General features: G+C 43.4%; 1 protein-coding gene across 1 annotated transcript; it reads right to left on the bottom strand.

Moving 5' to 3' along the window:
* Window positions 1–1,193: 1,193 nt before the first annotated feature.
* On the bottom strand, window positions 1,194–11,745 carry ATMIN (ATM interactor). Its single transcript, XM_074158127.1, has 4 exons — window positions 11,518–11,745; window positions 5,197–5,322; window positions 3,985–4,184; window positions 1,194–3,024 (listed from the first exon to the last, which is right to left on the bottom strand). The coding sequence occupies exons 1-4, from the start codon at window positions 11,743–11,745 to the stop codon at window positions 1,194–1,196; spliced, it is 2,385 nt and encodes a 794-aa protein (XP_074014228.1).
* Window positions 11,746–11,816: the final 71 nt, after the last annotated feature.

Below are 11,816 nucleotides of genomic sequence, written 5' to 3' on the forward strand. Positions count from 1 at the left end.
GCATTTCTTCTCTGAAAAATCAGTTTGTTTGAATTTGACGATACTCAGAAAAACTCTCTAAAGGCTGCAGATCAATGTGCAAAAGCAAGATACAGCTGTTCTGAAAGGGTTTCTGTGAGCTGATCTCCCAGCTCCGTTACAGCTCTGTGTTCCAGTTGGTTTTGGAAGCGGGAAGTCCAAAGCCAGGAGTGTAGGTGAGTAAGTATTCTAGAGAATTTAATTTCCCACTTCTAAAGATTTCTGTTAAGGTAATAGAGGTATAAACCACTGTAACATTTCTCAACTTGCATCTTAATAAAGCTAGGAGAATTTCAGCAAAAACAAATTATTCCAGTCTTTGAGGCACACACATTGTAACATTTGCATCTTACAGACAGAAATAATTTAAGCAAATCCCTCCTGAAGACTCTATAAAAGTTAGTCCCCTTTATTACACTAGCTAAAAGGACGACATACTAATTTTTCCTATAATTATGTATTCCACGTTCTTTTCCTACCCTTCAAAGGCATCAGTGCCACTCTGGAAAAAAAATTTTAAAACTACATATTTTAAATAATAAATATATTCAACAACTCAGGAGTCTATGGGGGTCTAGTGTGTTGGACAGGTATTTGGAAAATACCAACTTATGCAGGAGAAAGAGCTGTGAAGGCATAAAGTAAATGAAGACAATACGGCTTATTATGTTCATGCCGGATTTAAAATACAAGCTACTAAAAAAAGTAAACAGAAGTAGCTTACACTAACAGAATCCTCCCCCGTAAGTTCAGGGAAGCATCTGAATTGGACAGGTCAGGGTTTTGGTCCCACACATTGGAACCCTGTATGTAAGCCAGGAATAGGTAGAGAGATATATATGGAGAACAACTTTAAAAGTTCTTCTGCTTAAATGAAAGCAGTTATCAGCTTTGTAAAGAAGTCTGAGGAAAAAACATAGGCACCACATAATTTTTTTTTTAAGGTTCAAATGTACATTAACATGTTACAGCCCCCTTCTCTTCCCCCTTATTTATACACACAGCTTATGTAAAGTTACATATTCAATAAAGTACCTTCAGCACGAAAAGCCTCTTGGGCCGACTGCTCACGCTAGCTACATTCAATAATGCAAAGTGGATAACTTGGTCAAGCCATCTCTCCCACCCCAATAACTTAATTTCAAACCACAGGAATCCGTTCTATGACGTAGTGCTCAATGGCTGGGCTTGTCAGAGCTCTGAAACAAGGAGCACAGCTCTTCACAGGTCTGTGTTTCTACCGAGCTGAACTGGGACTCCATTGTATTCCAGGCTAAGTCAGCCAGGAGAAAGTCATCCATTGCTGTCTGGGTCTCGTTGCTGGTAAGGAATAAACTCCCCAGATTCTCAAAGCAGCTATCCATAGTCTGTGTTTCAGTGCTACTCAGCTGGACTTTACTTTCAATATTCTGAGTAGGTATGTTTTTAGTAGCTGGATATACTTCTGTCTGGGTTTCTGTGTCAGATGAGTCAGTACTCATGGAGAAACTAGACTGCTTCAGAATACTCCCTAAAGGCAGATGGGTATTACTGTCCAAAAAGAAATTCAAGTCCGTCTGTGTCTGTGTATCAAACATCTCCAAACCTAAGAAGTTAGAATTTCCTCGGCAGCTGTATGATTGAGTGGCACTATCTGAAAATAAGAAATCAGTCTGAGTTTGAATGTCCAGTGACTCCAGAACTGGCTCAGAGTTTAGGGTACCAAGCTCACTCTCTTCAGTCTGAGTTTGGATATTGGATGCTGAGAAGAACTCTTCAATGTCAAAGTCTATTCCTGTGCTCTGCGGTGGACCAGACGGCAGATGCGTGTCAGCATTAGAACTCGTCTCAGACAAAAGGCCCCGATTATCCAGCGTCTGGCCAGACATGTTTCCTGAAAAGATGTTCTCCAGATCACTTAGGAGGTCCATTGTCTGGGTTTGATTATCCATCGTGTTCTGAGGTGGAAGTATATTAGTCTGTGTATTGAAGCTGATAAGGGATTCAGACTTCACCGTATCTTGATTCGGGCTCTTGCTATTACTCCTTTGCAGCAAGGTTTGATCTATATTTGCAGGCATTAAATTGTTTTCTGGGAGCTCAATGTGAGTAGAAACATTATATGATGAATGAACATCGTCAAAGATGTCACTGCACATTACAGCCTGGTCCATCTGCACTCTTCCATCGATGGAGTCCTGCGTCCTACTGGTTTGAGTCTCTCTAGAAACGCCACAGGTTGGAAAACAAACCTGACTGAAAGCATCGGTCTGAGCAGCTATGGATGAAGTCAGTTTGGAGGCAGGCAGCAGCGTCTGTGTTTGCACACTGATGGGTAAGGAAACCTGTGAACCGAATGACAGATCTGTCTGAGAGCAAGAGGAGACAGAAGAATTGGGAGTCCAGGCTGCAGCCGGCACAAAGTTCTGTGAAATATAAGATAAGTCAGTCTGTATATTTATTGAAGAAATTTTATTCTTGTGACAAATGTTCCCCAGCTCTTGCCCCATGTTATTTGATGTAACCTTATCCAAGTCAACTTGTACACCAGTACTTACTGGTTCACGGTCAGCAGAATTTGTCACTTTTGAAACAGGCATACTATCTTTGAACACAAGTGTTTCTGCCTCCAGTGCTGGAATCAGAATTCCTATAGATTGAGGCAATAAATGAACAGTACTTACAACCGAACCTTGGTTATCAACGGCCACTACAGCAGGTTTGACAGCAGAGTCTGTTGCAGATACATATATAGGCAAGTGAGCAACCTGCATCACTGGGAGTTTAACCAAAGCCACCTTGGGCTTTGGTAAAAGCATCTTCGGTGTACATTTCGGCTGCATTTGGTTTGTGAAGTTAGAACTGCAGGAGCCTTCAAGAGAGGCCACTAGTTTCACTTCGGAGGATTCCAGTTCCTGAGTGCCAGGGTTAGTATTGTGTGTATTGATGAACGCTTCATTTGCTTTCTCTGCCAGCTGCTGATTATGTACCAAGGTTTCCATTTTCCTTTTCTTGCTAGGAGGATCCCTGTGAACACGAGATCAATAATTTATACTCCATTCAAGCACAAAACATCTGCCTTCCATTCTTTTGAGTCATTGCATTAAAACTATAAACGGAAGTCACAGATGAGGCTGGGTATGAGAAGACAACTAAGCCTGATTAATTCAGCTTTGTAAAATTTAATTCCTCACTCTCACATTCAAAAAAGAAAAAAAGGTTACGTCTTTTATGGAGACCTATTTCTAAATGGAGGTGGAAGTTTAGATGGTTTCTTCCTCCTTGTACATTACGCACTCTCATTTGAAGACATATTTAATTTGTTACTTTGATGCTAGCTCAGACTGAGCATCAGAGGGACAGCGCTCTTAAAATTCGTGTACAAGTAAAGGTCTGTCATGGAAACTGAAGATACAATTAGCGCTCTTTCACACAAAACTTAATTTTGCAGCAGTTGAATCTCCCAGACAGACAGGCTAGGCCTCAGGAAACAGATTACCCTTTATGAAATGTATGTATATCTGAATACAACTATAAATCTAAACATGCATGTATAGGCTTTAAAAAAATAAAAATTAAAAAAATCCACTAATACTTGCAAAGACAACCAGACTGTAAAAGAAAATAAACCAAACTGCATTCCACACCAAGCTATAAACATTTCCAAATCATCTCTACTCTCACAGAACCGTAAAAGCAGAGGCAACAAGAACCACTAGCATTTACGCCGTGCAGTACAGTGTCATCACTACTTCTTGTTTTATATGTGGGGAAACGACCTTATTGCCTAATCAAACATCATTGCCTTCAACCAAATAGAAACTACTAAAAGCAACAGAACAAAGAAACTGCAAACTGCTTTACAGCTACAACAATGTGAGCCTGCTTCCAATTTAATCAGCAGAAAGGAAACAAACAGCCAGTACGTGGGAGACAGAGGACTTGGTGATGAATATAAGTATCATTACTTAATTACTTCACTTTTACCTGTGTTCTGCAGGAATTTCATGGCCAGTTCTGTAAATATGAGAGAGTAACGCTGTTCTGCTGGCGTAAGGGCACCCACAAGTACACTGGAACGTCTTGCCACAGACCTCTATATGTCGCTTCAAATACCACTCTGTACCATAGGAGTTACTACATTTATCACATTTGTGCTTCTTTTCAGCATGCATTTTCATAAAGTGCTAAAATACACAAGGAAAAGTAAACATTAGCCTTCAGCTAAGATAAAAAAAAAGAAAATCATGTTTAGGGGAGACATTAATATTCGCAGGTTTTTTTAGTTGTTAAATAGCATTGAAGAGTACGTTATTTTAATTTTTTTTTAATTTTTTTTTAGAATTTTTTTTAAAGTCTCATTAGGAAAAAGTTACAAGCTTGAAGAAATCAACAGAAAGAATTTAAACTTTGTAAATCTGCTTGCGCTATGTGCATCTTAAACCACAGATAAACATTGATGTGTCCTCGTGCTACTGGAGGGTTCCTATGGACATTAATAAATCTATAGCTGAAACTTGCCAAAGAGCGTAGTAACTGTATGTGGCAACACACGCACGCTCCTGAAGATCCACAACTGAGCAAACAGTCTCAAGTCAAACAGGTCAACTTCAGAGCAAACAGCAGAATCTTTCCTTTTCATTTAGGGCACCAAGTGCCAGCCACTCCTCTCCTGTGTCCTCCCCAGCTTATCACAGGTAACCAACAGCAGAAGAGTGCTTTTGTCACTCACTCGTGCAGAAACAAGTCTCACGTGTTTTCCTAAGTGGGTAATTAGTAAACAAATGCATTTTGATACTAAAGCAGATAAAAATTCTTAATTCTTGACCACTTGAAAAAGCCGTTTAAAAGCATCAGCCACATTTTAAACGCCTATTGGTTGCTACTGTGATTTTTTTCCCCCTTTTTGATCTTTCTCCATCTTTTTAATTTGTGGAGAAGGGGGGCTGTCTTCTAGTTTAGCAGAACACACGGGCATCTGCCTCATCAAAAGGTTCAAGTCCTCTAATATCAACATGCAAAGATGCCAATTCATTAACCCTATGCCCACGTGGAGTTTCTGCATACAATTCTCCAGCTTCTGTATATATGCTAGAGAGGCTTTGCTCATACCGGAATGCAAAAGTGTACGCTCTCCGGAGTAGAGACAGTCAGGACCAAATCAGTCATGAAAAACAATACTTTAGGAAATAGGAATACCTGTTTTACAAGAGAAAATTGGGAAAATGGTCTGTTTGGTCCTCTAGGGCAGCCTTCAATAGGACAGCAGTAGAATTTCTGTGAAGTTTTCAAACCCTTCCTTATTGGTGCATTATGTTTTCCACCCTGAAAAAGAATCAGTTGAGAAGTTGACAATTCTACAGGTTTGCGACAATATTCAGAATACACATCTACGTTGGCTCACTGAGTTTACACACCTCAATGAGTTGAAGGCACTTTCCTAAGTGATTTGAAAGTTCAAACGGAGTTTTTCAACCTATGTGGACGCTACTTTGCAAACGTACCATCAAAATTTACCAAGTGAAATCACAACAAGCTCTAGGGAGCAGTGGTACTGGACTATTTATTTCTACCAAGATACTCGCTGCTCCAAGGCAATTATAACCACCTTCTGTGTTACTTGAGCCAAAAGGCTTTCCCTACAGACACTACACTACGCCAATTCAGCGTGGTTTTCCTTGTTAGTAGCAGAGTCTACTATTAAAATTAGTCACACACCGTGTAACACAACACTTCCCTGATCTTGGAATTCTGTTGGCACTATTTAGAGATTACTTGTAATCAAATGAAAAATGTTAAGTACACTCTGCCACTTAATTCAGATCATAAATCAAATCTCACTTAAGTCTACAGAACTAACAACTGGTATGTTAATTGTGAAGCTCCAAACATTAAGTGACTGGTGTACCTGTGCTTTCCATGCCATCTGTCTCACTGACCATCACATGCACACAACAGAAGAAAGCAACTTAACTTGCTCAAAGAGGACCTCAAAAATACATATAAAAAGGATACATTAATGGGATTGTCTGGATTGTTCAACCACACAGAACCTATTCCTACTGAGGACAGAGCCATGGAAACCAGACAAGACGTATCCCTGTAGACATATCCTATCTGAAAGAGTCTCAGTGGAAACATCAGGCATCTGTGTCTAAGCATAAAATTAAAAAGTGAACTATTAAAAATCTAATGCTCAGAGTAGCTACAGATCTCCTTACATCCTGAGGCTTTGAAGGAGGCCAACCAAGTCCCCAGAGTAGTTCAGGATGGCATCTCCAAGATGATTATTCAGGGAAGAATTACCGGAGCACGCCCTGTTCGAGCTCTGCACCTGATTTTCCTGAGCATGACGACAGTGACAGTGGCACACAGCCAGTGGCGAAATGTTGATTTTATACCAGTCACTCCCTAACTACCTTCTTTGGGCAGATCTCCAGCTGCTTCGTGTTTACACAGGTTAAACCAAACATCAAGAATCCATCAAGCGCAACAGTCGCCCCATGTGAAGCAAACAGAAAGTATGTACCGCAGCTGCCAGAACACAAAGGGGTTCACGGCTCACCCCCGCTTCTTACCCAGCTACAGCGAGTCACGACCCAACAACTCTGTGCTGAGCTACTCGGGCCTTGCATTAAGCATTTTGTTTTCATTTCAGGAATACCATGAAGCAGATCAGTGGGACGCTTCCAATGATTTGTTTTTTTCCGCAAATCATCTCTCAATCTAAAATACTCCGTGTAAAATGTAATCCCTTCAGGCAATATTTCAGTTATATTTCCACACATTCAACACTGCTTCTTGCTGACATTGCTGCAAGTTCATTTTTCTTAATGACATACCACACTCAAAAGAAGCAAACTTTAGAGCCTCTTGACCAAAACGATCACCACCCATTTGATCAAGAAAATCTGGAGTAATTCTCTAAAAAGGGAGTTTTCATGTAAGGTTTAACCTTCTAAGCAACTTTACATACAGCAGTTTTCCCCATGGACATTTCCCATTCATAAACAGGCCTGTTTCATCTCTGCTGAATAATTACTGTGATTATTTTTGCACCTCCTAGAGCCACTGCCCAAAGCAGGAACATGATTCAAAGAAATCTAGTTGTTCTGGCACCACTACCCCTAGTTACATTTTTTAACCCTGAGTTTACCCGCAAACACTCGGACCAGATGCCAGTCTCAAAGTCTTCAGGAGAAGAAAGGATTTGCCTTTAAGTCAAAACTATGTTTGGTCTCTCCCACCACAGATGAAATCAATACGCTTAGTGCGGGACAACTGGAGTTATTTATTCCTAAATAAAAAGTTATTCCAAGTGTGTTACATTTAATGTCACAACCCAACAAATGATAGAGCAATATGGGAAATACGTTCAGGCAGGTAACAGGTAAACCACAGTCAGGTTATTTAAAACTACTTAATTACCAAGGTACAGAATAACACCAAGTGTTTAAAAGCTATATAAACATGCGTAAGATGCTTTTTAATCAGCTGGAACATAGACATTGGAAGCACAGATCACACCAAATTTGTTGTGACAAGTTGAGATACACATATAAGTAACCCCATCCAGACAGTAATCTTGTTCTGACCATCTTCAAAGTCCCCCTGCCTCTAAATGGTTAAACTTACATCTTCTCCGAAACCTGTCTGGCCAATCATATTTCAGACACTCTCACGAGTCCTTTCCTTGTACATCTGATTTGACTTCCCATGGTTCTATAATTGCCACCCACCCCAGTTACCGGTAAAGATTTGTTCAATTAACTTCTCACAAGGCAGATACTTGTTTTGTGAGGAATGATGACATTCAGACAGGGCCTGTAGCAGCAACACGGAAACCGTAAAGTAACAATCCTTGCTACTGATTTAGTCCCGGTGAACTGAGTGACACCTTGCTTTCCTGCAACAGAAAGTCTTACTCCAAAGGATTACTTTAAAACAGTAAGTTACAGTAGACTGCAGCCAACTATTTAAAACATTTTTTGCAGCAGAAGATCATGCATTTCATTATTAAATAGCACAGAGAGAAGTGCATTTATTCTTATTATAAGAACTATTTGCACTTGGGTAACCCACCCCAAGGGTGAGCCACCCTTCACCAGCCAGTCCATCACTGACCGCAGCCTCCCTGCTATCACAGGAATCCACTGGATCCTCTCCTTTACACAAACTCCTCTAGCTTCACTTTTAACTTAGACAGATGCCTTCCCCTTCGCTCCATAAAAAATACAGACAAAAGACCAAAGAACTATAAAAAGTTTCAAGCCTAATCTATTAAGTGCCAGTTTATATCCGCTGTTCTCATTTTTATTGTCTTAGTTAAGCTAAAGAGCCAGAAAACAAACATTTATATATCAACACTTCATCATATCTTCTTTTGTTAGGCCAAACAAGCCAAATTCTTCTAATTTCCCTTTGTCAGACACACTTGCCGTTCATCATCCTTAGTAGCCCTTTTCTACACCTCTTCTGGGTTCCTTTTAGCTTATTTGAATCAGATTCCAGCCCTAAAGCAGTGACACAGAATATCGTTCTGACCTATTTCAGGATTGCCCTTCTCGCAGCAGCGTTACCCTAAACGCTCACACGGCAAAACAGATTTTGCAAGTTTCCTATTTCAGTTATTTCTGTTAGAAACCAGGACTCATCAAATTTTTTGTTCTCAGTTCACAAGACTATAATCTTGTACTACTGCATTTGACACTGTTTTGAGAGGGTAATCTTGCTTTCCTATGGAAATGCCCTTCCTCTGCAGCGACGAGGGGACTGAGAGCACCCTCCGGGAGCCTGCAGAGGACACCAAGCTGGGTGGGAATGTTGATCTGCTTGAGGGTAGGAAGGCTCTACAGAGGGATCTGGACAGGCTGGACCGATGGGCCAAGACCAATGGGGTGAGGTTCACAACATTTTGTGCACAACAACCCCATGCAGCGTTACAGGCCTGGGGAAGAGTGGCTGGAGCTGCCCACGGAAAAGGACCTGGGGGTGTTGGTTGACAGCCAGCTGACTACGACCCAGCAGTGTGCCCAGGTGGCCAAGAGCCTCCTGGCTTGTATTAGAAATAATGTGGCCAGCAGGACTAGGGCAGTGATTGTCCCCCTCTACTCAGCACTGGTGAGGCCCCACCTCGAGTACTGTGTCCAGTTTTGGGCCCCTCGCTACAAGAAAGACATTGAGGTGCTGAAGTGTGTCCAGGGAAGGGTAATGAACCTGGTGAGGGGACTGGAGCACAAGTCTTGTGAGAAGCGGCTGAGGGAGCTGGGGGTGTTCAGCCTGGAGAAAAGGCAGCTGAGGGGAGACCTTCTCGCCCTCTACAACTCCCTGAAAGTAGTAGGGAGGTGGGGGTCGGTCTCTTCTCCCAAGTCACAGGTGACAGGACAAGAGGAAATGGCCCCAGGTTGTGCCAAGGGAGGTTTAGATTGGATAGCAGGAAACATTTCTTCACTGAAATGGCTGTCAAGCATTGGAACAGGCTGCCCATGGAAGGGGTTGAGTTGTCAACTGGAGAGATTTAAAAAACGGGTAGCTGTGGTGCTGAGGGACATGGTTTAGTGACGAATGAGGTTAATGGTTGGACTTGATGATCTTAAAGGTCTCTTCCAACCCAAACTATTCCATAATTCTATGGCAATACCTCATAGTTTTTGATATCAAAAGATTCTACTGGTGCCACTTTTATTAATGAAAATTAACCAAGTCAACCTCCCTTCTCTTCAGCACTACTACCTTCTCTTCTTCCCCAACAGCTGCTTACCATCTCATTTGCTAAGTTGCCTCTTCATTAATTCCTCATGTTTCACTAACAAATGCAATCTACTAAATTCTTTTTATCTGGGGAATTCACTCTCTCTTTAATGGAAATACTAATACTAAAGTATTAATCTAAGTCCACCTCTTTTCTGGAGAAACGGAGTAACACACACCTAGATTTACATCTTTCTACCTTCGTATCTTTAGCCTTTCACTCAAGATGCATTCTCAAGCCGTGCTTAATACTTAAGATATTTTATCTAAGACACAGTACAAAAAACTAGCTTCCCTTAAGCCTCAATAACATTTTACTCTCAATTACAATGCCCTCGGAAATCTGCATCCATCCGTGTTTCAGTATTTGCCCAAGCTATCACAAGATGTAGTAATTAGGTGTACGAAATACGTTATAATTCTACAAGGCACCAACAGTTAACAGCCACCTAAGCAACTGGTGAGAAAGCAGCATCTCCTCACGCCCAAGAGGACTTCTATTTCCCACCAGCTGCCGCACACGCTCCGGGCACAAGCTCCCAACCAAAACAACTGTCTGCTAAACGTGAACAAACATTCTCAACTTCTATCGCACCTCCACTCGTATGTACGAGCGAGACATAATACCTAACACACCCCAAAGTGTATGTAGCACATGTTAGGAATTGAAATAAAACCATCAGAGAGAGGAGATCGCAAGTTTGCGTGAGATTATTTCCTTTTGTTCATCAGAAACGATCACGTGTAACACACACTTGATTCTGTAATGAGCCATTTCACAAAACAAGAATGTTTATTGTTTGCCCGCTGGGGCTGCGTTTCAGCAATGAAGTTTTCCAGGAGTAGGATTTTTCCTCACACGCTTGGCATTCCGATTTTAAGAAAAGCAAGGATATCTTTGTGAAAGGCCCACACTCCAGGATTTGCCAGCTGAACGGCGCCTCTCCTCCCCCCCCCAGCACAGGCTGTGTTTTCTCAGGAGTACTATGGTAATGAGGGCTTGTTTCCAAAATGGCATCCATCTACAGTTTCTTTTTTTTTTTTTTTTTTTTTTTTTTTTGGCTCACAGACATTTTTAAAAAACAAACAAAAAGCCCAGCATAACATCACTCAGCGTTTGGCTCACGGGGGCTCGCCAACTGCTACGGGTAGGAAAGGCAGCGTGTTTGCATCGCACCTCACAAGCGGGGCCATGACGCCTTGCTGCAGGAAGAGAAGCAATCAGCACATGAAATAACAGAAACTGACTCCCAAAGAACTTTTAACCGCTTTTGGTATGTTTAACACCGGTTAAACGGTTATTTTCTGTCAGTGATTTTGGTGGAGGTCTCCCTACGACTGGTCAGACTGGGCACGCACCGGTGTGTTTATACAGACCCGCACACGCTTTTCACCTGGGGGGGGTGGTGTGTGTGTTAAACAAGAGACACCCAGACACGCTTCGTTATTCCCATTTGGAATTCCGCCCCCTCCCCAGCCTTCCTACACCCCTCCTACAGCCCACAGAGCAAACCCCACCAAACCCAAAGGCCGCAGCCCCCCGGGCCCCAACCGGGCTGCCGCCCCCCCACCTCCCCGAGGCCCCTCGCCTTCCCGCCTCAGGGGGGAGGCCGGCGGGCAGCGGGGCAGGGCCGGGGAGGCGGCCGGGCCCGGCGGGGCGAGGCCGGACTCCCCGGCGGGCCCAAACGCCGGCCCCGGGGGCTTCGTGGCGGCGCGGAAGGAGGAGCCGCGCCATTCGGTATCCCCCCGGCCCGAGCGGGAGGGCGGTACCTGGAGCGGGTGGGCCTTGCTGAGGTGCATGTTGAGGGCCGGGCTGTTGGGCAGGACCTTGCCGCAGCCGGGCACGGTGCAGAGGATGTTGGTCCTCACTTGGGACAGCTCTGTCACCGAGGGACGCACCAGCTCGCCGGCGGGCGGCAGGTCCCCCACCGGGACGGGCGCCGGCGCCGGGGGCCGCCCCAAGCCCCCGCCACGCCGCCCGGCCGCCGCCGCCGCCATGTTGCTGTCAGCTGCTCTAGGGCACCCCCCCTTCTACTTCCGGGGGCGGCCGCCAATAGTCACGGCCGGTG

The sequence above is a fragment of the Numenius arquata genome, chromosome 13 (genome assembly GCF_964106895.1).
Source record: "Numenius arquata chromosome 13, bNumArq3.hap1.1, whole genome shotgun sequence".
Lineage (NCBI taxonomy): Eukaryota > Metazoa > Chordata > Aves > Charadriiformes > Scolopacidae > Numenius > Numenius arquata.

Bases quoted from the DNA above. Each gene is read 5' to 3' on its own strand.
- ATMIN (XM_074158127.1), bottom strand. From the start codon at position 11,745: ATGGCGGCGGCGGCGGCCGGGCGGCGTGGCGGGGGCTTGGGGCGGCCC. The intron at 5,323-11,517 runs GTACCGCCCTCC...ATTCTTTTTCAG, and splicing joins GCAAGGCCCACCCGCTCCAG to GGTGGAAAACATAATGCACC. The intron at 4,185-5,196 runs GTATTCCTATTT...TGTGTATTTTAG, and splicing joins AATTTTCTCTTGTAAAACAG to CACTTTATGAAAATGCATGC.